Source organism: Mucor mucedo (genome assembly GCF_025094135.1).
Source record: "Mucor mucedo strain NRRL 3635 chromosome Unknown EV154scaffold_52, whole genome shotgun sequence".
NCBI classification, from domain to species: Eukaryota; Fungi; Mucoromycota; class Mucoromycetes; order Mucorales; family Mucoraceae; genus Mucor; species Mucor mucedo.
Genome location: NW_026252336.1, coordinates 27,454 through 48,480, shown reverse-complemented (window position 1 = coordinate 48,480; position 21,027 = coordinate 27,454). Strand labels below are relative to the sequence as shown.

At 37.0% G+C, this 21,027-nt stretch overlaps 11 protein-coding genes across 11 annotated transcripts; 4 read left to right on the top strand and 7 right to left on the bottom strand.

The window, feature by feature from the left end:
* Positions 1-762: 762 nt before the first annotated feature.
* On the bottom strand, positions 763-2,614 carry EV154DRAFT_510580 (uncharacterized protein). The gene is made up of 5 exons (XM_051601716.1): positions 2,597-2,614; positions 2,262-2,514; positions 2,133-2,204; positions 1,480-2,073; positions 763-1,390 (listed from the first exon to the last, which is right to left on the bottom strand). The coding sequence occupies exons 2-5, from the start codon at positions 2,442-2,444 to the stop codon at positions 1,244-1,246; spliced, it is 996 nt and encodes a 331-aa protein (XP_051457080.1). The 5' UTR covers positions 2,445-2,514; positions 2,597-2,614; the 3' UTR covers positions 763-1,243.
* Positions 2,615-3,106: 492 nt separating this feature from the next.
* Positions 3,107-4,573, top strand: EV154DRAFT_510577 (uncharacterized protein). The gene is made up of 4 exons (XM_051601715.1): positions 3,107-3,257; positions 3,325-3,464; positions 3,523-3,993; positions 4,056-4,573. Exons 1-4 carry the CDS (start codon positions 3,129-3,131, stop codon positions 4,519-4,521), a joined length of 1,206 nt encoding a protein of 401 aa, XP_051457079.1. The 5' UTR covers positions 3,107-3,128; the 3' UTR covers positions 4,522-4,573.
* Positions 4,574-4,592: 19 nt separating this feature from the next.
* Positions 4,593-5,598, top strand: EV154DRAFT_510573 (Longin-like domain-containing protein). The gene is made up of 5 exons (XM_051601714.1): positions 4,593-4,713; positions 4,800-4,882; positions 4,957-5,222; positions 5,298-5,336; positions 5,405-5,598. Exons 1-5 carry the CDS (start codon positions 4,610-4,612, stop codon positions 5,501-5,503), a joined length of 591 nt encoding a protein of 196 aa, XP_051457078.1. The 5' UTR covers positions 4,593-4,609; the 3' UTR covers positions 5,504-5,598.
* Positions 5,599-6,297, bottom strand: EV154DRAFT_510572 (uncharacterized protein). The gene has a single exon (XM_051601713.1). It carries the CDS (start codon positions 5,804-5,806, stop codon positions 5,606-5,608), a length of 201 nt encoding a protein of 66 aa, XP_051457077.1. The 5' UTR covers positions 5,807-6,297; the 3' UTR covers positions 5,599-5,605.
* A 758-nt stretch (positions 6,298-7,055) lies between these two features.
* EV154DRAFT_387163 (uncharacterized protein) lies at positions 7,056-7,654 on the bottom strand (the record flags this gene model as incomplete). Its single annotated transcript, XM_051595056.1, has 2 exons — positions 7,056-7,495; positions 7,603-7,654. Coding segments are annotated over 2 exons (492 nt in total), but the record flags the coding sequence as incomplete, so codon positions are not given.
* A 699-nt stretch (positions 7,655-8,353) lies between these two features.
* Positions 8,354-9,439, bottom strand: EV154DRAFT_244481 (uncharacterized protein). Its single transcript, XM_051594571.1, has 4 exons — positions 9,432-9,439; positions 9,110-9,360; positions 8,922-9,047; positions 8,354-8,867 (listed from the first exon to the last, which is right to left on the bottom strand). The coding sequence occupies exons 2-4, from the start codon at positions 9,172-9,174 to the stop codon at positions 8,444-8,446; spliced, it is 615 nt and encodes a 204-aa protein (XP_051457075.1). The 5' UTR covers positions 9,175-9,360; positions 9,432-9,439; the 3' UTR covers positions 8,354-8,443.
* EV154DRAFT_603026 (uncharacterized protein) lies at positions 9,252-10,153 on the bottom strand (the record flags this gene model as incomplete). The annotated part of the gene is made up of 4 exons (XM_051607326.1): positions 10,048-10,153; positions 9,729-9,997; positions 9,432-9,661; positions 9,252-9,360 (listed from the first exon to the last, which is right to left on the bottom strand). Exons 2-4 carry the CDS (start codon positions 9,807-9,809, stop codon positions 9,252-9,254), a joined length of 420 nt encoding a protein of 139 aa, XP_051457074.1. The 5' UTR covers positions 9,810-9,997; positions 10,048-10,153.
* A 2,354-nt stretch (positions 10,154-12,507) lies between these two features.
* Positions 12,508-13,800, bottom strand: EV154DRAFT_465209 (proteasome subunit beta type-7). Its single transcript, XM_051597686.1, has 6 exons — positions 13,677-13,800; positions 13,523-13,604; positions 13,361-13,455; positions 13,151-13,294; positions 12,904-13,078; positions 12,508-12,838 (listed from the first exon to the last, which is right to left on the bottom strand). The coding sequence occupies exons 1-6, from the start codon at positions 13,730-13,732 to the stop codon at positions 12,581-12,583; spliced, it is 810 nt and encodes a 269-aa protein (XP_051457073.1). The 5' UTR covers positions 13,733-13,800; the 3' UTR covers positions 12,508-12,580.
* Positions 13,801-15,666: 1,866 nt separating this feature from the next.
* EV154DRAFT_552071 (uncharacterized protein) lies at positions 15,667-16,540 on the top strand. The gene is made up of 3 exons (XM_051605029.1): positions 15,667-16,028; positions 16,054-16,230; positions 16,372-16,540. The coding sequence occupies exons 1-3, from the start codon at positions 15,813-15,815 to the stop codon at positions 16,489-16,491; spliced, it is 513 nt and encodes a 170-aa protein (XP_051457072.1). The 5' UTR covers positions 15,667-15,812; the 3' UTR covers positions 16,492-16,540.
* A 393-nt stretch (positions 16,541-16,933) lies between these two features.
* Positions 16,934-18,496, bottom strand: EV154DRAFT_510561 (uncharacterized protein). The gene is made up of 5 exons (XM_051601712.1): positions 18,304-18,496; positions 18,147-18,242; positions 17,929-18,078; positions 17,584-17,864; positions 16,934-17,523 (listed from the first exon to the last, which is right to left on the bottom strand). The coding sequence occupies exons 1-5, from the start codon at positions 18,404-18,406 to the stop codon at positions 17,179-17,181; spliced, it is 975 nt and encodes a 324-aa protein (XP_051457071.1). The 5' UTR covers positions 18,407-18,496; the 3' UTR covers positions 16,934-17,178.
* A 66-nt stretch (positions 18,497-18,562) lies between these two features.
* Positions 18,563-20,303, top strand: EV154DRAFT_444097 (S-adenosyl-L-methionine-dependent methyltransferase). Its single transcript, XM_051597047.1, has 6 exons — positions 18,563-18,724; positions 18,791-18,879; positions 18,942-19,063; positions 19,122-19,387; positions 19,444-19,761; positions 19,820-20,303. The coding sequence occupies exons 1-6, from the start codon at positions 18,645-18,647 to the stop codon at positions 19,971-19,973; spliced, it is 1,029 nt and encodes a 342-aa protein (XP_051457070.1). The 5' UTR covers positions 18,563-18,644; the 3' UTR covers positions 19,974-20,303.
* Positions 20,304-21,027: the final 724 nt, after the last annotated feature.

Below are 21,027 nucleotides of genomic sequence, written 5' to 3'. Positions count from 1 at the left end.
ATGTTACCCAGGACAGACCGTCAAAATTCAGTACTCCAGCAAAAAGCCTAGAAACCTGGCATCTTCGGGGGACCACCCCCAAATGGCACTTGATAACAAATTACTCGAATAAAGCAATCTACCTGGAGTCCAAGATGTGTCGTGTGCTTTCGTGTACGCTGATCAGGAATCACCCTAATAGGACCCTTGGCACGAAGAAAAAAGAAAAAAAAAAAGGCTAAAAAAACTTTTCTTGGCTATAAACAAACATACTGACTTCACTCACTTGGTTGCAACCTGCTTGTCAGTCTAAAAAGCATATTATTATTATGTACTGCAAGAAGCTGTCAGAAATTTTAAAGTTCTTAAAGACTGTAGAGCTATAATATGTATCAAAGCTAGACACACACCTAAAAAATAACCGGAGTACCAAAAGTACGTTATGCAAATCGATTACCGCTTGAAATAGCAGAAAAGAGTTATGCCTAAACTCATCTATCTCAAGAATAGGGTGAAGAAAAAAACTAAAGCAAATAAAAAATTAATGGGAGTGTAATTTCTATACCTGATTGGGAGTGTGAGTTCTATAAAAGTTAATGAGATAGTTTGAACTAGACTTGAGATTTTAGAGAGAGAGAGAGAGAGAGAGAGAGAGAAAGAGAGAGAGAGAGAGAGAGAGAGAAAGAGAGAGAGAGAGAGAGAGAGAGAGAGAAAGAGAGAGAGAGAGAAAAAGAGAGAGAGAGAGAGAGAAAGAGAGAGAGAGAGAAAAAGAGAGAGAGAGAGAGAGAGAAAGAGAGAGAGAGAGAGTGTGTGAATGATCGATTAGGGAAAGAGACCATAGACTACAATAGTATCTTGAAACTGAAACTTGCTTGTAGTTGGCCACACTCGATCCTTCAATAACTAGTCGGTACTTGCGCAAACATTTTGGTCTTCATTCAGAACACCAATTTACAGGTTCATATTACTTGAGTCGGCTAAAATAGTGAGCAATTAAAGATACATTTTAAACGATTGCTAACCAAAAGAAAAAGGACGCTTGATCGTTTTAATAGTAAGCGCAAATATGTGCGTGTGTTCTGACTATTGCTTGTTTAAAGAGAGAAAAAAGAAAACAAATCATACTATGTTATCTTTACATGCCCAAACTATTTTAGAAACCTACTCTGAATGATTTACGATGCCTTGAGAATGGTTAACGTGAAAAAGAGTTTGTTTATCTTGTGTTTTTATTATTAATATATGTGATTTTGATATGTGAGTTTTAGACGCGACTATTTCTGTACAAGGATTCTTGAGTGACTTGAATTTCATCCAACTCGGGAGCAAGATCAGATAAGATTTCTTGTGCTTCTTTGAAATATTGAAGTTGAGCAGCCACTAAATCGGCCAAATTACGGAAAGGTTCAGGCTACAATTTTTTTAAAGGAAGAAAGGTGGAATGAGTTCATCATATATTCGATGTAAGTAAGATGAAAAGATGTGTGTGTGTGTACTTACGTTTTCGATAGCAGCCTTCATCAAGTTAGTAGCTTCTTCCACAGCAGCAACGAATTGATCCTCTGCTTGTTCGACTTCCAAACGAGCAATTTCAGAACGTTCAGGACGAGCAGAACGATATCTGGCCTTACAGGCATCCAAGGATAAACGAATGGATTGTACGTTACGTCTGGCTTTCAAAGCTTGTTCGATGGAGGAATTCAAAGTTGTTTGAACAGGTTTATTGAAATGCTCTACAATCTGGTGATCCATTCTAACACGAGCATCTGCTACTTTTTCGGTCATGGTGGCGTACTTGAAAAGTGCGGTGCCTAAAGGTTCATCTACACCAACTGATTCAGCGCCTTGAGAGGCGACACGGGCAAGACCATGAAGTAATGTCTTTGGTTCTTCGACAACAGCAGCAGGAGCGACAGCACGGTCAGAAGCAGGGGTAGTGTTATTTAAAGCTAAATGTTGGATCTCTCGAGTCACGGTATTGGTCATACCATACAAGGTATCTTGAAGTTGAACTGGATAATCGTAACCAGGTGTTCCGTACGTACGAGATACCTTGAGCAAGTTGGTTTGAACATTGCGAAGTGCATCAAGGCGCTACATGTCACATCACTCTTTAAATAAATCGTTTTCCCTTGCGATATATAACAACTTACCTTTTCTAAATCCTTGTATTCTTGAGGTAACTCGGTGACATTTTCTGCTGTACCTAATTTCTCTTGAGCATACTAAGCCAAAAAAGTTAATACGCTACACAATACACGCTTTTTCTTTCTTTCTGTTACCTGTCTCACTTGACCAAGACCCTTATTTAACTTTTGTGCAAAAGGGTTGAAACGAGAACTCAAGTTGGCAAACCCATCCAAAGTATTGTTTAAAAGTGCATTAGCATTCAAAGATGCAGTTTGGTTATTGTTGGCAGCTTGAGGTTCGGCATCAACCACCTTTATTCCACCTGGTTGGTCCATTTTTTATAAAAAGAAATAAAAGTAAGGAAAAAGGGAAAATAAAATAAAAAAGGGCTAAGCGTTTTTTAATCTACCAAAAAAAAACTTTAGTCATGACGTCCGTGCAAGCAAACAAAACGGCGATTGAAAAGTATAAGATTAGCTCTTTGTACCTGGTGAGTCTCTTTTGGTATCAGCACACATGATGGCTTATAGAAAAGAACGTCATAAAATAAGAATTGATAAAGACTTGGTTTTTTTATCAAAGCAAGTTGAATGCCAAGACTGTGAGTGACGGCAATGAACTATCAGCCAGAGGTAACACATTCTTTAATTAAAGAATATTTCCTTTATCGCTCGTGATCTTACAATGCAACATTTTTTTTATTTAGCAGTAGTATACACCTATCAACAGCCTATCAACAGCCTCTCAACAATGAAATACGTATCCAAACAACCCTGAAATAAAGAGACTACATCCTTTCTACTATATTTCAATATTGAATACGTAGCTACATTGCTATCACGTACACTCAATTGTTCAGTCACTGGGAAACTGTCTCCCACTTCATAAGAAAAGAAACACATGTTATGGACATAAAGCATCAAATGTATTGAAACAAACTCAAACGCGCGTAATAAAAAGTTAGGGGCGTTGAAAAATAAAAATTTCTTTTTCTTCCAGTCATTTTTTATATACACACTATGCTTGGCGTTCAAGCGTATTTTAATAAAGTTGAAAGTCATATCAACAATGAAAATGGAAAAGCTTTAGCTCCCTTGCTTTCTTTACATAGTGCCCATGTCAAGAGTATCATTCACCACAACATTCAAGTATATATAAATACAAATGATGGTTTTTCTCCCCTTTGACAAATGCTAACATAAAAGAATAATATAGCCTACCCAAATTGACTTGATTTGTAGAAACAAGTTCGATGCGCCTTGGAACGAAGTAGTGGCCCAACATGTGAAAACAATTCTTCACATCGATGAAGGCGATTATAAAGCTGCTTTTGAATCCCAAAAAGAAGTTGTGCAGTAAAGTAGTGTATCAAAAGCTACACGAACCGAAATGCTAATCTTATTATTATTGCAGATCTTTCCAGAGAGGCATGGGTAGCATGACACGCTGGTGTTTACCTACCTTATACATTATCAACAATGAATTACGCATCGTGGCATCGAAAGCCGATGATGAATTAGTCGCAGAAGAGGGTCAACGTAAAAAACTCGAGGAAGCAGCCAACGTCATTAGTAAATCCTTCACGTACTGCATTACGGATCGAGGTGTACTTGCTTCCTCCAAGAAGTATGGTACCTACTGTATGATTGGCATTCTTTTCCGCATTTATTTCAAATTAAGACAACAAAATTTGTGCAAGAATATTTTACGTGCCGTTAAAGCAGCAGATATGCCCAGTCTCGATTATTTCCCCAAGAGTGATCGTGTCACTTTCCGTTATTATCTCGGTCGTCTTTATTTTTTGGAAGAGGATTATGTAAAGGCTGAACTCGAGTTGGATTTGGCCTTTAAGGAATGTACCAACAAGCACCGAAAGAACAAGGAGTGAGTATAGTATAGGAAAGAGATGTTTGTCTATGGAGGATTAAACAATGATGTGTTATTAGATTGATCCTGCAGACACTGCTGCCCGTTAAATTAATGCGAGGTATTTTACCCACACATGCATTATTTGATAAATTCACAAAGACACGCCAAGTATACAGTGATTTGGCTACAGCCATCCGCATAGGGGATGTCAAGGCATTCAATGTAGCCTTAACCAGTTCAGAACCTTTACTGATTCGACAGGGAACGTATTTTGCTATTGAAAAGGCCGAGAGTATTGCGATAAGACAACTATTTCGCAAAGTCTATCTTGTATTGGGAATGAATACCAGAATTCCTATTCAAACATTTCAAAAGGCACTGGATTTCGAAGGTTTGCATGTTGATTTGGAAGAAGCTGAATGGATGTTGGCCAACATGATCTTCAAGGGATATATGAAGGGTTATTTATCCCATGAAAAAATGTTTCTTGTCTTGGGTAAAGATAATCCATTCCCTCCTGTTTCTCAAGTAGTTCAATCGTGACGTATTTGTAAAAGCTAAAATAAAAAGGCGGACTTTTTTCTTTTTTTTCACATTTTACTCTCTCTTTCTTTCTCTTTTTTTATATATAATGAAATTGTATTCCATCTTGGTTTTGCGTAAAGATGCTGACAAGGCTAAAATCCTTACTTCTCAATTCGATTTATCCAGTTTTGGTTATTTCCAGCGTGGCAGGTACAACTAGAAAATAAACAATAAAAAGAATACAGGAATGGTTTTTGTTTTGTTTTGCTCATCTGTTTTATTGAATGGGGGGACAGTGTTCAAGAGTTTATGAATTTCTCGGCAGCTACGATTGCAGAACGCACACCTGCTGGTCAACGACAAAGCGTAGAGAGTGAAAGTAATTTAAACACCAACTATAATATATACATGATAAGAAAGGTGGGCTAATAGAACTTATACCTTCGTGTTCAGATAATGTGGCTCATGTGTATACGCATCCTCAAGGTATCAGTGGCATGATTATTAGTGATAAAGACTACCCTTCTCGAGTAGCATTTTCTTTATTAAACAAGATCATGGATGAATTTCTTGTCAAGTTCCCTACAGACACATGGAAAAAGGCAGATACTTTGGACTACCCTGAATTGGGAGATTATCTTGTCAAATATCAAGATCCTCAACAAGCCGATACCATCATGAAGGTTCAAAAAGAATTGGACGAAACCACAGCTATTTTGGTAAATTTTTTTTTATTATTCAAAGAGGGGAGAGGATTTATTGTATTTATTGTTTACATGTGTGTATATATTTAGCATAAAACCATTGATTCTGTACTTCAGCGTGGTGAAAAGGTTAGAGAAAGAACATAATAGAAAAAGAGACCCAATCCGACTCACTTTTTTTTTTTAAAAAAAAATAGCTTGATTCTTTGGTGGATCGATCAGAGGCATTATCAAACCAATCAAAAATGTTTTACAAGACAGCCAAAAAGACGAATTCATGCTGCGTTGTCATGTAATTAAATTAAAAAAATTAATCTTGAGGGGTACAATCAGAAATTATTAGTTTATATAAAATAATAATCGTGCACAAATTAAAAACATTTACGTTCATATTTAAACTATCTAAAATACCATTGGAGTGTATCTATGTTTAGCCTACAATGACAGGCCTGGAAAATCTTCATTACGACTCTACCGAACACTATTACAGCAAGCATAATGTTATTGAGAGATCTAGGAACATTTAGGAGTGTCATAAGACCTAACGAGTAAATTAAGATAGGATGTATCACCAACAAAATCCTCAAGCAAGCGAGCATTTGCAAACAGGCTGAATGACGTTGTCCACTGCAAAAGACAGCTCACTTTAAAAATAAGCAAAGCCATCATGAATTCAAATTTGCTCAAACAATTTGGGTGTGCCTTCTGAAGAAGGAATCACACTCAAAAACCGTTTTTCCATTGTGTTTGATGGAGTAAAGCAAGTCTTTAGAACATTCATTAGCTTTTTCAATGGCATTAGACCAGAGTTTTATTGTCGTTCATTGCAAGAAAAAATCAAGGATGTTTGGTGTAAGCGTTGTTGCATTAAATTGTTTCCTTCTACTGGCATTTACATCCAGTGTTATTTGGACCTGCCTCCCACTGGTCCTGAGCAGTTTTACAGAGACCTCAGTTTGATCCAGCGTAAACTACTCTCCCAACCTGTGACGGATGACCACATTGATTTTAAGCCGAATTTTAATGATGGTCCACCGCAAAATTTCTATCGCGGTCAATTTTTGATCAAATATTAAAAAGCAAAAATGCGATGAATTTTCGACCGCCGTCGCGGCGATGGCGGTTAATTTTTGACTGTAATCTTCGCGAATGCCGTCAATTTCTACACTTTTTAACCGTATTTATCAAGAATGCGATACTATTACTGGTCGTATTTATCACGAATGCCATCAATTGTTGTATGTAATACATTTCCATCTGCACTTTTTACGTTGTGTCACTTTATATCAAATCCCAACAAATCATTCACCTTATCGCACCCTTCAAACACCCAAACTATATCTTTAATTTGTGAAGCACACAAACGGACTCAACAATAAAACTTTATTTTTATATATATCACTTTTTGGATTTCTCGCTTGATTTCTTGATTCTTTTTTTAAGGTGATAATACGAGCTTTTTAGATTATCAGATGATTTATATGACTGAAATTGGCCTTTTGCTTTGCCTTTATCAAAGATTTCTCTCCAATTTTTTCGTTTTCCAGGTTTACAAAGGTTTTCAATAAGTTCAACATCTTCAATGGTATACATATTTGGGCCTTTGCTTTCTTCTCCACTTTCATTATTGCCCTTTAAATCATTTTCCATCTTTTTAATAGAGAGAAGCCCTTCTTCAGCGTGAATTAGTGCTTTTGATGTACTGCTAGATCCTTGATTGTTGCAGTCTTCGATAATCTCTTCTAGATTTCTTTTTACTTGTCTTAAGTAGTATTGAGTGTCTGATCGGAGTGTCATGGCATTATCTTCCTTATCCAATAAACTATTCACAATACGGAATATTGATGCTAGCATTGGGTCTCCCCAATGTTGTCGCGGTACTTGAGTCATAGTATGGTGTGTAAAGAAGTAAGCCAGTGCTGCCATAGGATTCAAGTTTGCTTTGTCGAAATGATTATACACGGCATCCGAAGTCAACAGATAGCATCGCTTAGCCCAGAATTTGGAAACTGCCTCAAGTAGAAGTCCATCGGCATGGAGGTCGAATTCATTTTTAAATTCAGAGCTAGAAATGGATTTAGTCACTATGACAAGTACGACGGGTTGTTCTTTGTAACGGAAATAAACATTTGAACAGTATTTTAAAAGCCTGAACATAAATTCTTGATCAACATGGTATTGAACTTCAATTAATATAGGTGGGAAGATTTTGGACGCGTAAACCATGTCGGACCGACTACCATCAGCCCATTCTGTTGGGGCTACTGAATAGCTATCCGAACAAACATCTGAACCTACATACAACTTATATATTAGTATTTTCAAACGCGCAATACAAATATCGATGTATTACCAAGAAGTGATTGAATAATCATACGCATTATTTCGGGATTACTTAGCAGCCTTTTAGTCATCAGATCAGCGCCCGGTTTCCACTTCAGTGGTAATATTAATCTTTGAGAATCTTCTTCCATATTTTAATAAGCCTCTTTAAGTTATCTGGTTTTGTTGTTGATTGAGTCTTCGTCAGGCGAAATTTCAAAAAGGTACTTGTACACCTCGAAAGGAAGATCATCTAGGCCAGGGCTTTCACCAAAGGGAGTATGCAGACCAGATCTTAAAAAGTTACCTTTAAAATAGGTTCAGCCACAGAATCAGAATCATCCAAAGACAACACCACATCATCGGGAATACTAGCCAAGGGAAACAATTGGTGCATCATCAATTATATCGGGTGTATACATATAGCGTCTGGTAAAAACCTCTTGCTTTCCGGATAATATCGTCTGATTTCACCAAGACCGAACCAGCAGCGGAACACTTTAAAGATTGTATAGTCTGCTTAGACTGACGCTCCTTGATAATCCGGTAGAAATAATTGTTGTTGCGTTCACCTAGCTCGTGCCAGCGAGTGGCAGAGCGAAGCATACATTCACGGGTTTCATTCCGGATCTGAGTATTAATAAGTTGATCGAGTTCATTAAGTTTCAAAGAATTGTCTAAGATACTCGGAGAACCAGAACGATTTGATACGTTAATAACGTCAACATTAGCCATATTCAATTCTTTATATTGCGACAGTAGAAAAAATCATGGTTCATGATGCAAGTATGGTGGATATGCTTGGCGATGTGGAATTAAAATTAACTTGGTGCATTGCTGTAAGTTTTTTCAGATCCAATCCAATGGCGCGCTATTAATGCCAATTGTGAATGAACAGAGTAAATTTATTTACCTCACCTATAAAGAGACATGACAGTAAGCAGAAAGTGAGCTATCTCTGGTGGGCTTAGGGCTGTAGGGAGATTGGCAACGGCCTTCTGATAATGAATGATGGCGCCTTGATTTGTCATTCTGGATCCGTAGATTGTCAAAGATAATCCGTAGAATTGGGCGCTGGTAACTTCAATGGAGCTAATAAGTGATTCATGTGGCAGGACAGACTTGATATAAATCAGGCGCTTCTCTCGCAGGTCTTTACCCTTCTTGATGTCTGCTTGCACGTCCGCCTCCTTGGCCACAGACGGCTTGTCTTCGCACGAGAAAATATCACCCAACTGACTGTTGAACAAGATCAAATCAACTTTGACGTCCTTTTCGTCGTCAGGAATCTGCTTGATCTTTCTCAGATATTTGATAGTTGTGGCATGGCACTCGGTTCTAAAAAATATATTAGAAAACATCTTGGTATAATTGTGCCCTGATTCATTTTACCTCTTCGTAACATAGCATGGATCGAATAAAAAGACTGCATCGAAAACGTCTGCATAAAGATGTCCTTGATACCATCCTTCTTTGTTTGTTTCTTCTTTCAAAAGATCGCATTGGTACAATAAAAGGCTGGAATACAAGCAACGGTGAGTACACTTTTAATCATTCATAATAGAGCCAATTCAACTTACAGCTTTGATAGAGCGATGTAGATGTAGGACTGCAGCCCCACGCGAGGAACCAGCCGAATATCCATCACTATACCTTGTATATCATTCAATGACTTTGCTCTGATAGTTTTGGTAAGAATGGCCCTTTCATCCGTCGTGTATGTCAAGGATAATGGCAATTAAAGATCAGATGAAAGGTGTGTCTTTTAGCTTTGGCAAAGCGAACAGGGATAGCACCAGGCGAGGTCAGGTCCAGAAGGCTGTTCTTGCCACTAGTGAACATGGAGGGAGGTGTTAAAAGATAACAGAAGCTGCTAACGAGAATTCTAGCCATTTTACTTACTAATGCTCGGCCAAACATTGCAGTTGTTTATCACAGCTTAGTGCTTTCAGATAACTGGCATTCAGACGTCTTGGCTTCTTGTTTGATTGTTGTGCAGAATCCAAAGAAATTGTTCTCTTCGCTGCTGCGCTTGTTGCTGTGTTTGATAAAGACGAAGAGTTCGTAACTGCATTTGTCTCGTTCTTCAATACAGCTTCAGTGATATGGTCGCAGTAAAAAGTTCTGCTTTGCTGTGTTGAGAGTGGGCAAATTGAAGCATATTAGAGAATAGAATCGTGTATTCAATAAATCACTTACCTCCACGCGTTCTTTCAATACGAGCGCTCGCGCTACATCAGACCGGATGACGCTTTGGCACCTCTCAAACATACAATTCATTGTACACTGGAGCTTCTTGTCTGTCAAAGAGTACAGCGACCCGAATTTCTTAAATGTTTGAATAAAGATATCCACACAATCGTTTGAATTTGGCTTGTATGTGTCCAGCACTGCTTTGAACAGATCCAATACTTTTCACGACTTTACATGCGTGTTTTTAAAATAGATTGTGTTCAACTCTCTTTCACCTTTAGACGAAATGTTAGAGCTATACGCAATTATTTGCTTGTATACTTACTTGCTTCACACAACAAGCTGACGCTTTTGTCTGTCATGCTGGTAGTATACGGTATTAAGAGCTTTGGCTGTCAAAATAAATACATGACGAGAAAAGAAAAGTGGACCTGTACAATAATATTGGTGATCTGAAATTTTTAAGAACCGGAACCTCTTTATTTCGGAAATGCCTAGACCTCCGTATTTTTTTCAAACGTATTTTTTTATACCACTTACAGCAATTTAAGCTAAGACCAACCAGCCAGTATGATTGCAACCATTTACAATGCAATCCCTGTTATTCACAGGCTGTGAGTTCCAAAACTCAAGAAATCTGCCTAGGAGGTCGTCCTCCTATAGCAAAGATTAGCCTCAGCTGCAATACCGCAATAATATCTTTTTTCATTTTAGCGTCTTTTGAAAGAAACAAGAGTCATTACTAACTAACCTTTTTACGTTATCTGTTACTTTCAAACGATATAAGAAGTATGTTAAGGGAAAAGAAAAAGGGAAGAATAAAGTGTGTGAACCAGCTTTATTTATAGGCTGATAAACAAGCTTATGTCAGGATGATTTCATTCGTCCATTTTACCATCCATAATGTTTGAGCCTTTACTTAAAATAGGTGAAGAACAAGAGCCCAAAGACACTGATATTGACGAAGCAGCTTCCAAAAGAGAGCGAAATATTATCGAGCCTGTAACTATTGAACGAGGTTATCTACCTTATTCCCTTGAGCTCAACTCTATCGGGCAGTTTTGAAAAGTTTTGAAGGATAGCGTCAGAAGAAGTTGGCTGATGTGGAAGCCTCACTTTAAGGGCTATTGAAAGTTCCAGTTGAACATTTGCAGAATTTCATTCAGCATTCCATAAATCGTTTCCTTAAATGCATAAATAAAGTATTTTCTAATATTGACCTTTTTGGAATAAAAAAAAACCGCCTTTTGGGTGAAATCAAATTGCCTTTTGTGATAAATCAAAACCGCCCTTTGTGAAAATTTATTACCGCACTTTTTTTTTTAAAAAAAAAAAACGCCCTTTGGCGTTAAAACGACTGTAATTTGTTTATTACCGTATTTGATCTCGGGATCTACAGGTACGGTGAAGTAAACTGATTTTAGCTCTTTTACAACATAATGACCACCGACTGCTGTAAAAAGGGGATGGTATATCGTAAAATATTCCAAAGTGAATATCAGTTTATCACTGATGCAATTTAACCCACCATACAGTAAGTATTTGATGCCAATTTTGAGTTCACAATCCTCTACGGATTTTAGGTATCGAAAATCGGATTCAAGTTTAGAAGTAATAGTAATCAATCGTAGTTATCATCTTCTTGTATCAAGCCAGCTGTAATAAAAATAGAACGTATTAAATCTTCTCGTATTCCAAACTCTCAGTGTGTAGGAAGCGTAATCGAGAAATGATAATCCATAAACGTTCTTTGAGTAACACTTTTGTCTAAAGGACATCTATTTAATGTGTCTTGTAAAAACATCACTACTCCTGAAAGAAGCATTTCATCGTGTGCATCGTCTCCATTCTGATAATAGGCTTTTTTCCTGTTCAAGTAAATATCATGGAGCCCCATAAATATGTTGTCTGCATGATAAATATGGCAATTTGATTCGTTCGAGAAGCTTCCTGTATCTACGCCATTGACGTTTATAAATTATTTAGTCCTGACATTGTACGATATAGATGATTTCCTCATAATTGTATAATCGTTTCTAGTGATAAAAAATAACATTAACATCAACACGGTAAAATGTTTAATGTTGTGCTAAGTGATCTTTGTAACATTTATCATTTTGTCTGACACTGCTAAGAAAATAATTAAAATAAGTTTGTTCCTCGTCAAAGCCTAAATATGCATAAGTGACAGTGAATGATGCATGTCAATTACTTACAAATATTGATGCGATAACGGTGATGGGAAATCAACCCTGTTGGGACCATCTAATTCTACATTGACCCTTGTTTTTTATTAATCTAATATCGAAGAAGTATTATAGTGTCTTTCATATGTTTAGGTGAATTTTAGCCCTCACCCTAATACAATTAGATATAATCTCATAAATGAACGAGCATATTTTTGATGTCTGGATCTTTTACTTTTACAAGCAAGGGTAACAGAATTCATAATCCAACAGGTATTTATATTATTTGGATTTTGGCTTCTAAAAACGTAGAATGAATCATAATCCAGTAATTATGGCTATTAATAAGCATAGCTGCGTCTGACTTAGTGTAAAATTCGTCGACAATCCTACACCTTGGCAAAATGTAACTCAAGGTAAAAATCACGATCTGCATAAGCATGAACTGCCGGAGTTTATTTTAAAGAACAACATACATCCGACAATCAACTATTCAACTTGTTTGATAAGAGCAAGGCAATAATATTTGTTTTCGGTCAGAGCCAATTACATTCCAATCTTTACCAATATCAGCTTCTCCCCATCCAGTCCAATAAAAAGTTCACTTCGTATCCGATACGCGTCTTTTTATTGTTACTTTACTATTTTATTCCCAAAAAAAAAATAACCATTTTATAATGAAATATCCATAGAATCACCTTCAGCTACATTCACAAATTTGTGAATAGATTCCTTTAAAACAGCAGTCGTATTTCTAGGGAAACGGTAACTTTGTTCCTTAACGCCACGCTCGTTGGGAGTTCCATAGTTGCGAAGATAGTCGGCATCATCCTTTGTAATAACACAAATATCGACATTGGAACCAGAACCGAGATCGTTGAAAATACCTGCTTCAATAGCTTGCTCAACAAGATCAATAGCTTCTTGGCGCTATAGTCTAAAGTAAGTAACACACACACATACACACACACGGGGTCTTCTAACACAATACTTACACTCATGTTGGGCTTCCACTTGCTTTCAAAAACACTCATGGCTGCTAAAGAACCTGAGCCCATAGTGACATAAGGTAATTTATCGGTACTACCGTGAGGGTAGACGGTATATAATTGAGGTCCTGTTGCGTCAAATCCACCCAAAACAAGGGCAGCGCCAATATGACCTTGATATCTAATATAGTTTTTTAGTCCCAAGTTGCAATGAGGTTGATTCCAATAATCTTTTTCTTTTTCGTTCTCTTACTTGTAAAGCATTTGCTTCAACAATGTCATGGCTGTAACTACACGAGGCTTTCTTCCTGTTGATAAACTATGTAATTCGATTTGAGAACTAATGAGGTTGGTAGTAAATTCGGTATCTGCAGCAGTACCAGCACCACAACAATAACTATAAAAAAAAAAAAGAATAGTATTAGACTCTCAAGTCTTGACCAAAAAATTACGCATCACTTACATGTTGGGAGCAATGTAATGAATCTTTTCACAGTTCTTGTCTGCAACAATGGGACCTTCTGTGGCTCTGGTATCAGCACCTAAACAAATACCATCCTATAAAAAGAAAAGAATGCGATGAGACCTTCTTGCTTCGATGAATTTATGTACACTCTTTCTTTACTTTGAACACAACACCGACAATAGTGGTACCGGTACTGGTTGCCTTGGGAGGTTTGGCGCCACTTGATTCAAGTGCTTTATTTCTACAGATTAAAAACATGAGTAACTTTTGATATAGGTTGACGAACTTCGCGCTTATATTATTATTTTCTTACCTAGTGTAATTCTCGAAACTGAAACCACCTTTTCCTAAAGTTGTTTTGTTGGCCATTATGATTTTATTTGGTAACTGTTATAAAAAAGAAGCTCTGTCGAACTAAACAAAAATGAATGCGTAAGTCTTACCCAGAGACGCGTAATGTTTTCATGGTCACATTCGTAACTCCGAATTAGGTTTTTTTATTTATTTGCAGGCTTGATCATTGCAATCGAGTATAGGAGATGCAGCAAATTTAATCTTATTGGACTATTCTAAACTAAAACTTAATATAGGCCTTTTTATTGAAAACGGTTTATCTATATTATCCTGAATTGCACTCAATAAATCCTGTATAATACGCTCTAGTTTGACATAGAATTTTATGCACATTTCCATCAATTAAACCCCATCACGAGACATGAATTAAGCGTGATAAAAAATAGTAACAATGGCTTCATAGACCACTACTCATCTCTACTTTAAATATCCTGTGAAAGTGTGATTACTTGGGTAAACTAAAGGGGATTATTATTTTTATTTAATGAGGGCATTATACGCTCTTTTTTAGCACCGGCAACAGCCAGTTTATCCGCCTTCTCATTTCCTTCAATTCCTTGATGACCGCGTACATGCGTAAACCTTACTTCACCTTTCCTCTTCTCAATCAAGCTCAACATTTTCTCAAATAAGTCTCGATTTTTAATTTCATTTCCTGTTGCTGATTTCCATTCGGATTTAACCCATTTCTTTGACCACACAGTTGCAGCACTGATAACATACTGTGAATCCGTGATGATTTCTAAAGGTTCGCTGCCGTTCAAACTTTGTTCCAATGCATGAATCACAGCACTCGCCTCGGCTCTTTGGTTCGTTTGGTTGCCGAGGAGACGTACACTGACATTTCTCGGATCATTATCTCCCCAATATACGCCATATCCTGCTCGAGCATTCTCATTTCCGTTATTTGAGGACGCACCGTCAGTGTAAACTACGGAGTGCCTTTTTTTGGTGTAAGTAGGTGCTTCGTCTTTATAATCTGGTTCGTGTTTTCTCTTTTCTCCTTGAGGAGTGATTCTGGCAGCGTAGCTTGGCATGCTGATTGGGCTTGATTCACGTTTCATTGATGGTCTAGAATCAAAACAGAAGCTGACAGGTTCTGGACTACAAGATCGTTTATTCTCAGATTTAACATTGACATGACCGCTGGTGACAGAGCTCTCCGATCGATAATTGCTGGATGGATCACTGCAGAATGCAGCAGCTTCTTCTTTTGTTTTGAATTTTTTATAGATGGCTGATTGGACCCCGTGGATGTTTGCTTTGCATTCATCCCAAGTGTTGTAAATACCAGGTTGTATACCCGATCTCACTGCGTAAAAATATTCTCTTTTACTCTTACTAGCCATGAGGAATGAAGAAAGTTTGTTTAGACTGAACTTGGAAATTTTGATAAAAAACGTGTATGAACAAGGGGAAGGTCGGGTGGGAGTTCAAGAATGAGGTTATGTGGGCGGATAGGTTTTAAAATTCTGCCTTTTTTTTTTTTTAACTAATTAAGTATGAAGTCCTATCTAGCTGCCCGGAAGGCTCTTTTAATTTCTGTTTGTAGCATGATTTGAATTGCCTTTAAATCATAGAAATACATTACCTGTCGTGTATTGATTAATTGACGTATGAACAATTGTGGAGGTATCCCTACAGCAGTAAATTATATCTGTACATTTACGCCCAAGCTAAAATAGACTACTCTAATTGCATAAAAAGCAGACAAAAGGCCTTTTTGTATACAAGATTACACGACATTAACGAAAAAAAAAAAACTACTGGTGCCTGTTTATTATTAGCAAATATTAAGGTAAAAACATTTTACTAAATCTAAAATAGGATCATTTGTCCCATTCTTATTCTCTTATACCACAAGTTTGTAAAATTTACCATGAACATATAAAAAGTCAATTATGATCAAGCCAAAGGAAAAAAGAAAAAAATTTATTTGATGAAAATTATATAAACTATATTAATAAGTACTTCTCCTAGTTCCCAGCACAAAATAGCTGGTTAACAGGCCAGACCACGAGAAGGTGGAAGCACATCCTGACCCAAAAAGTAAATTCCGATAAACCATCTTCAATGCAGAACCTAATAATTCTACATGCTACCTGCCCACAATGCGCAACATAAGAATCACCAGGACCAAATACCCCCTACACCATGTTGGGGTGGTGCTTTTTACCCTGGCAGTAGAATCGTAGCAACCGCACCTGGACGAGTATTGGCTTTAAGGTTAACATTCCGTGTAGATGAGGTAACTGTCCAACAGGATGCCAATCTATGGCTGCCTATAGAATGCAATATCTCTAGCGTAGACGTAAACAAGGCAAAGCACTTACAAGATGCATTCGGGCACTAAACTTCCTACTGTCATTAGATCCCGACCAAAAATAACAACCCACACCAACTCCAATGACCAAGAACGTATCGACTGGCTTCAAACGGCTACGACCATCCACCGTCTAGTAACACGCTCTATATTCACCCTCCACCAAGCAACGGGTGTGGCACTAGTTTTAGTAAGAAGTTCCTGGAACAAAGAGCGACAAGCCCCAGTCAGATTGTTGTACTGAAATCCGAATGAAGCGATACAGACAACGACCAAGGCCATTGCCTAGCGACTTTGACAACCAGCAGACTCCTCAATGTAATCTTTTTAGGGATTACTACGGCCTTTGGAACACTGCCCGATCTGTAAAGAAGTGGATAGATTTAACGGAAACGAACAGAGACGAGAGTGTCTTCCTTGTGCTGAAGCCATGCTAACTTCTCTGTTCTAATGTTTAAAAGAGGATAAAAAGGAAAAGGGCGTTTTTTTCGCAGCAGTCTCTCTATTATACCAATTTTTTTCTTCTTTTGTTGATTTTGTTGATTTTGTCTAGGCTACTTTTACAAACTTAATTTTTTTTTCACTACTTTTTGAACATATGTATTATCCTTTGAATAATCCGTCAAATTCTCATCACATCCGTGTGCATATCATGGTTACTTTCTTCATTGGATGTCGAGAAAATGAGCATTAAAGTTTTGCTTTTGTACGCGAAATGTTCTTTTTGTGTAACGGATTAAAAAAAAGATCTGCAAGATTAAACAATTTTTCACATGATTCCTTAAGGCCTGTTCCGTTATGATGAATGACTTTTTTTCTTTCAAGGATGTGAAAGGAATCATATTTCATGAGTATTTACAGGCGTCATATTTTTTTTTATGAATGCATGTATTGTCAAAAGTGGTAAAACAAATAAGAAAGAATGGACACTCGTATAAGATACTAACCTCATATTGCATCATATGACTGTTTGACCTTCTCTGTACAACCTGATACCTTCCCGCCCAAACACCCAGAGGCAGTCATATCGATGGATAAATGCACTTGATTACGTCAGCCAAAGGAATATGTTATGTTTATTGCGTCGAGTATGTACATTTGAAGATGAAAATTGCAAGGAGAGAAGGAATTATTAGAATCAATAAGGTAGAACACTATATTCTCCAGCACAAGGAGTATATACTATACCCCGGAGAATCATACTTTTCAATAATCGATTGACATCATTTTTGGTCAAATAGTCAAATTGATCCATTGTTCTTATCAAAAGGTATTCTGCCTGGACCCCACCACTTTGGTAAGGCACCAGTTCTAAAGTTTCAATAATAACTTTCACAATGAATCCTTCCATTGCTGGTATATTTGCCAATATTAACTTGTCTTTTTCTTTGGATGTAAATACCAAATTATTATCATTTAAAACTTTAATGGCTTTTCCAAACAATTCCATTACACCATTGACCGTCACTTCCTCACCGATTTGCTTTTTTTTATTGTTATTATCAAAGAAAAAAAAAAGTCTATAGTCCAAATATACACTTACCTCCAAGACACTTTGGGCGGCTTCTACCAAAGATGGTTCTCTTGTCGGAACCCATATACTTAAAGTGCTTTGACCACTCGCCTTTATAAATTGAAGTATTTCCATTGCAAATCCGTTAATAAAGTAATCTTCCTCAATACGAGGGTCATTTAATCGGTTCAAAAGAGAATTCTTGTTTTTCTCGATAGCACTTGGTAAACGATACGGCTTTTGGTACTCCACTTCAAGCGTGGCGGTATGTATATACTGAACTAATTCTTCATTTGGGTCTTCAAGTGTGACTAAAAAAAAAAGGAAGGTCATTATCAAATTGCAGATGTGGATTTCCCTATACCTATCACTTACAAATGTCATAGATTCTGATCTGCTTTCTATCTTCATAAGTGCTGATTTTTCCACGTACTCTCACTGCAGTGCCAAGTTCCAAGGGCACGTAATTGACATCCATGTTGTCACTGAACAAGCAACAACTTATCGTGGCAGAGGCATCATCGACTACAGATATACAGACCGAGTCAGCAATTTAGTATATTATGAGTTTCAACCAATACTTTGTTCTTTACCTGTGTAAATAATATTTCCACCTGAATTTTCAACGGCCACAACAATCCCGCAGATTTCGACCAGTCTTATGACATGATCATAAAGTTGGAACACCTCTACAAAAGCAAAAAGCATTGAATGAGTTCTTGCCAATGTACTTTAACATTAAATCCATACCAAGGGAAACATCGGGCACACGTTCCAATTTTAACACATCCTTAATAAACAATTTGACATGAGTGTGGAATAATGGGTCTAACCCGAAAAAAGCTGGTTCCATGTTTCAAGAAAGTTGTGAAAAAGAAACTTTTGACAACAGTTTCCCATTTTAAAAGAAACAAAATTGCGCAATGCCACCAGTCACGTTTTGGCTGTTTTTTTTAAAAAAAAAAAAAGGTACGTGAGATGATAAATTCATGCCAGACTCCCGCATTTTATATGACTGTTTCTCGTCCTCAGTGAATGTGGAGGGCTGTGACACAGCTTTTCCCTTTCTTTTTTTTATCCTCTCCACCAAAATGAATTTCTTTGAGGAGGAAAGACAAACAAGCGATGATGTTGTAAGAGGAACGAACGATGATGCTACTGTCAGCCGATGGTAAAAATACCTTTTTGTTTTTTTCTTACATTCAACCTTGCATGTGTTGATGACATTATTATTCAGTTCAGCAGTGACTTTGGGTTATTTACAAGACCCTTTTGTTCATTTATTCGTGAAGAAGCCAGTGAGACGTTCACCCATTATAAATCGAGGTGAGTAAGATCATATGTGGGAGTAGTTCTGAAGTAGGCATGTAACTAATGTATTAAAAAAGGCACGTTTATTCGTAGTTATGCTATTGATTCCCTCGTGTCACAATTTTTAGCCATGGAAGGGCCAAAGAAACAAATTGTAGCATTGGGTGCAGGATTTGATACAAGGTATTTCAATATCAAGGTAAAAACAAACTTATCACCAAAGACGAAAAAAAAAAGAACTTACACGCTTTACATAGGCTGGCAATTTAGACAAGGAGAATGAAAAGTTATCAAGCCACTTGTCAAAGTATTTTGAAGTGGATTTTCCCGAGATTACCATGAAAAAAGCCATGTTGATCAAGAAACGTAAAGAATTATCCTGTTTATTAGACGATCTTGATCAAGTGAAAATCGAACGAGGAGGGATGGATTTGAAGAGCACGAGTTACTGTTTGTTGGGTGCCGATTTAAGAAAATGGTCAGATATCGCTCATCAGTTAGTCGAAGCAGGATTAGATCTCGCGTAAGTAGCGGACATAGAAGAAAGGGGGTTTTTTTTTAACATAAGAGAATCGATAGAGCGCCTACCTTATTTTTATCGGAATGCGTATTCATCTATTTGGCACCTGAGGATACAAACACCATTTTGAAATGGATTACGGATTATATGAAAAATACGCTTTTTGCATTATACGAACAAATTCATCCCGATGACGCTTTTGGAAAAATGATGATTCGTAACTTAAAAAGTCGGAATATTGATTTGAAGGGCATTCATGCCTTTCCTGATTTGATTCATCAAGAAAAAAGGTTTTTGGATTTGGGCTGGCAACACGCAAAGGCTGTCGACATCAATACTATTCACGACAAGTATTTGGACAGAAAAGAAATTGCAAGGTAAGAAATAGGGCCGTTTTTCCGTATGGATCCTAAGGACTCACATCCCAACAATCAGAATGGCAAGGCTAGAGATTTTAGATGAATTGGAAGAGTGGCACTTGTTATCAGCTCATTACTGTGTTGCTTGGGCTTTTAAATCGGAGAACTATGAAACAGAGTTTTCTAAAGTTCAATTACAACCTCAATCTCCCATCCCCATCAATAAGTAAGAAATGGGTGTATATGTGTACATATATATTTTTGCTGCAGCAAAATGTTATTTAACCAATCTATCTGCTTATATAAATTATATTCTACCATCTACGGACGAAAATAAAATATTCCGTTTGATTGATTTCATATCCATAACAACAACACAACTATACACAAACGTCAATTTGATTGATCGATTGCATGAATAAGCAAACTAACGCCCGTTAACCTTATTTTTAATTGGAACTATTTCCACAATTGGGAGTAAATGTATCACACGCTTACTTTTTTTTTTTTTTTGTGCCATTAAAGAAATCATCTGTGTGCACTCATGTGCTATCATGTCCTCCAAAACGTTTAAGCGCTCATGTCTTTTTATTATTATTATTATTATTATTGGGCTTGGCAATCATAGAAGATGATCTACATTGTATTTGTCAATCGTTATTAGATGCGTTCATTTGGAATGTTTTAGATAGAAAAAGAAGAGTTTTGTGTCAAAGCAATAAGAGTTTTACCAATAATAACATGCGAAAAAAAAAATCAAAATGTTCCCACAATCATTTGTATATAATATTATAGGGTGATGTTATGAAAGGTTAGACATTCCAAATTATCGTCACTTGTGTATGGTTTCGGATTCATCCGCTATTCAAAACAAATGCTTGCCTATATATGTATATATTTTTAAATAAATGACGGCGGGGCGTATTATACATCTGCAAAGTTTTAACCCTGTTTGGGGAGGGAAACCACACCTTTAAAACACACATTGTTAAAGAATAGCGGTTAAAGCATTATTGTACCAATAAAAGCAAGATAAATTTAGAGAAAGGTAGGTAACTTTAAAGACACTTGCTGTCTCATGATGGTCGATGTAATATGTTATCCCCAAATGCAATGTCAATTAAACGAAGGTCACTCTGAATAAACAGTAAATGGTTCTGTAAGGTGTTCTTTTATTTCTTGACATAGCAACGCCGCCACTGAAGAGTATACACTGTCTTTATAGAAATCGTTGAATTAACCAGACAATAAATCAATAAGAATGTCGAGGGTTCTAGCCTCAGG

Excerpts from the sequence above, each read along its gene's own strand:
- EV154DRAFT_510580 (XM_051601716.1), bottom strand. The coding sequence starts at position 2,444 with ATGGACCAACCAGGTGGAATAAAGGTGGTTGATGCCGAACCTCAAGCT. Across the intron at positions 2,074-2,132 it reads AATACAAGGATTTAGAAAAG|CGCCTTGATGCACTTCGCAA; the intron begins GTAAGTTGTTAT and ends TGTGACATGTAG. Across the intron at positions 1,391-1,479 it reads TGAAGGCTGCTATCGAAAAC|CCTGAACCTTTCCGTAATTT; the intron begins GTAAGTACACAC and ends AAAAAATTGTAG.
- EV154DRAFT_510577 (XM_051601715.1), top strand. The coding sequence starts at position 3,129 with ATGCTTGGCGTTCAAGCGTATTTTAATAAAGTTGAAAGTCATATCAAC. Across the intron at positions 3,258-3,324 it reads TCATTCACCACAACATTCAA|CCTACCCAAATTGACTTGAT; the intron begins GTATATATAAAT and ends AGAATAATATAG. Across the intron at positions 3,465-3,522 it reads TCCCAAAAAGAAGTTGTGCA|ATCTTTCCAGAGAGGCATGG; the intron begins GTAAAGTAGTGT and ends TTATTATTGCAG.
- EV154DRAFT_510573 (XM_051601714.1), top strand. The coding sequence starts at position 4,610 with ATGAAATTGTATTCCATCTTGGTTTTGCGTAAAGATGCTGACAAGGCT. Across the intron at positions 4,714-4,799 it reads GGTTATTTCCAGCGTGGCAG|TGTTCAAGAGTTTATGAATT; the intron begins GTACAACTAGAA and ends ATGGGGGGACAG. Across the intron at positions 5,337-5,404 it reads TACTTCAGCGTGGTGAAAAG|CTTGATTCTTTGGTGGATCG; the intron begins GTTAGAGAAAGA and ends AAAAAAAAATAG.
- EV154DRAFT_510572 (XM_051601713.1), bottom strand. The coding sequence starts at position 5,806 with ATGCTCGCTTGCTTGAGGATTTTGTTGGTGATACATCCTATCTTAATT.
- EV154DRAFT_244481 (XM_051594571.1), bottom strand. The coding sequence starts at position 9,174 with ATGGATATTCGGCTGGTTCCTCGCGTGGGGCTGCAGTCCTACATCTAC. Across the intron at positions 9,048-9,109 it reads TACATCGCTCTATCAAAGCT|CCTTTTATTGTACCAATGCG; the intron begins GTAAGTTGAATT and ends CTTGTATTCCAG. Across the intron at positions 8,868-8,921 it reads CCATGCTATGTTACGAAGAG|AACCGAGTGCCATGCCACAA; the intron begins GTAAAATGAATC and ends TATATTTTTTAG.
- EV154DRAFT_465209 (XM_051597686.1), bottom strand. The coding sequence starts at position 13,732 with ATGGCCAACAAAACAACTTTAGGAAAAGGTGGTTTCAGTTTCGAGAAT. Across the intron at positions 13,605-13,676 it reads AGTTTCGAGAATTACACTAG|AAATAAAGCACTTGAATCAA; the intron begins GTAAGAAAATAA and ends TTTAATCTGTAG. Across the intron at positions 12,839-12,903 it reads AGTGGAAGCCCAACATGAGT|CGCCAAGAAGCTATTGATCT; the intron begins GTAAGTATTGTG and ends TTTAGACTATAG.
- EV154DRAFT_552071 (XM_051605029.1), top strand. The coding sequence starts at position 15,813 with ATGCTACCTGCCCACAATGCGCAACATAAGAATCACCAGGACCAAATA. Across the intron at positions 16,029-16,053 it reads GCAATATCTCTAGCGTAGAC|ATGCATTCGGGCACTAAACT; the intron begins GTAAACAAGGCA and ends AGCACTTACAAG. Across the intron at positions 16,231-16,371 it reads CGGGTGTGGCACTAGTTTTA|GGATTACTACGGCCTTTGGA; the intron begins GTAAGAAGTTCC and ends TAATCTTTTTAG.
- EV154DRAFT_510561 (XM_051601712.1), bottom strand. The coding sequence starts at position 18,406 with ATGGAACCAGCTTTTTTCGGGTTAGACCCATTATTCCACACTCATGTC. Across the intron at positions 17,865-17,928 it reads GATCAGAATCTATGACATTT|TCACACTTGAAGACCCAAAT; the intron begins GTAAGTGATAGG and ends TTTTTTTTTTAG. Across the intron at positions 17,524-17,583 it reads CCGCCCAAAGTGTCTTGGAG|CAAATCGGTGAGGAAGTGAC; the intron begins GTAAGTGTATAT and ends AATAAAAAAAAG.
- EV154DRAFT_444097 (XM_051597047.1), top strand. The coding sequence starts at position 18,645 with ATGAATTTCTTTGAGGAGGAAAGACAAACAAGCGATGATGTTGTAAGA. Across the intron at positions 18,725-18,790 it reads GATGCTACTGTCAGCCGATG|TTCAGCAGTGACTTTGGGTT; the intron begins GTAAAAATACCT and ends ATTATTATTCAG. Across the intron at positions 19,762-19,819 it reads GACAGAAAAGAAATTGCAAG|AATGGCAAGGCTAGAGATTT; the intron begins GTAAGAAATAGG and ends CCCAACAATCAG.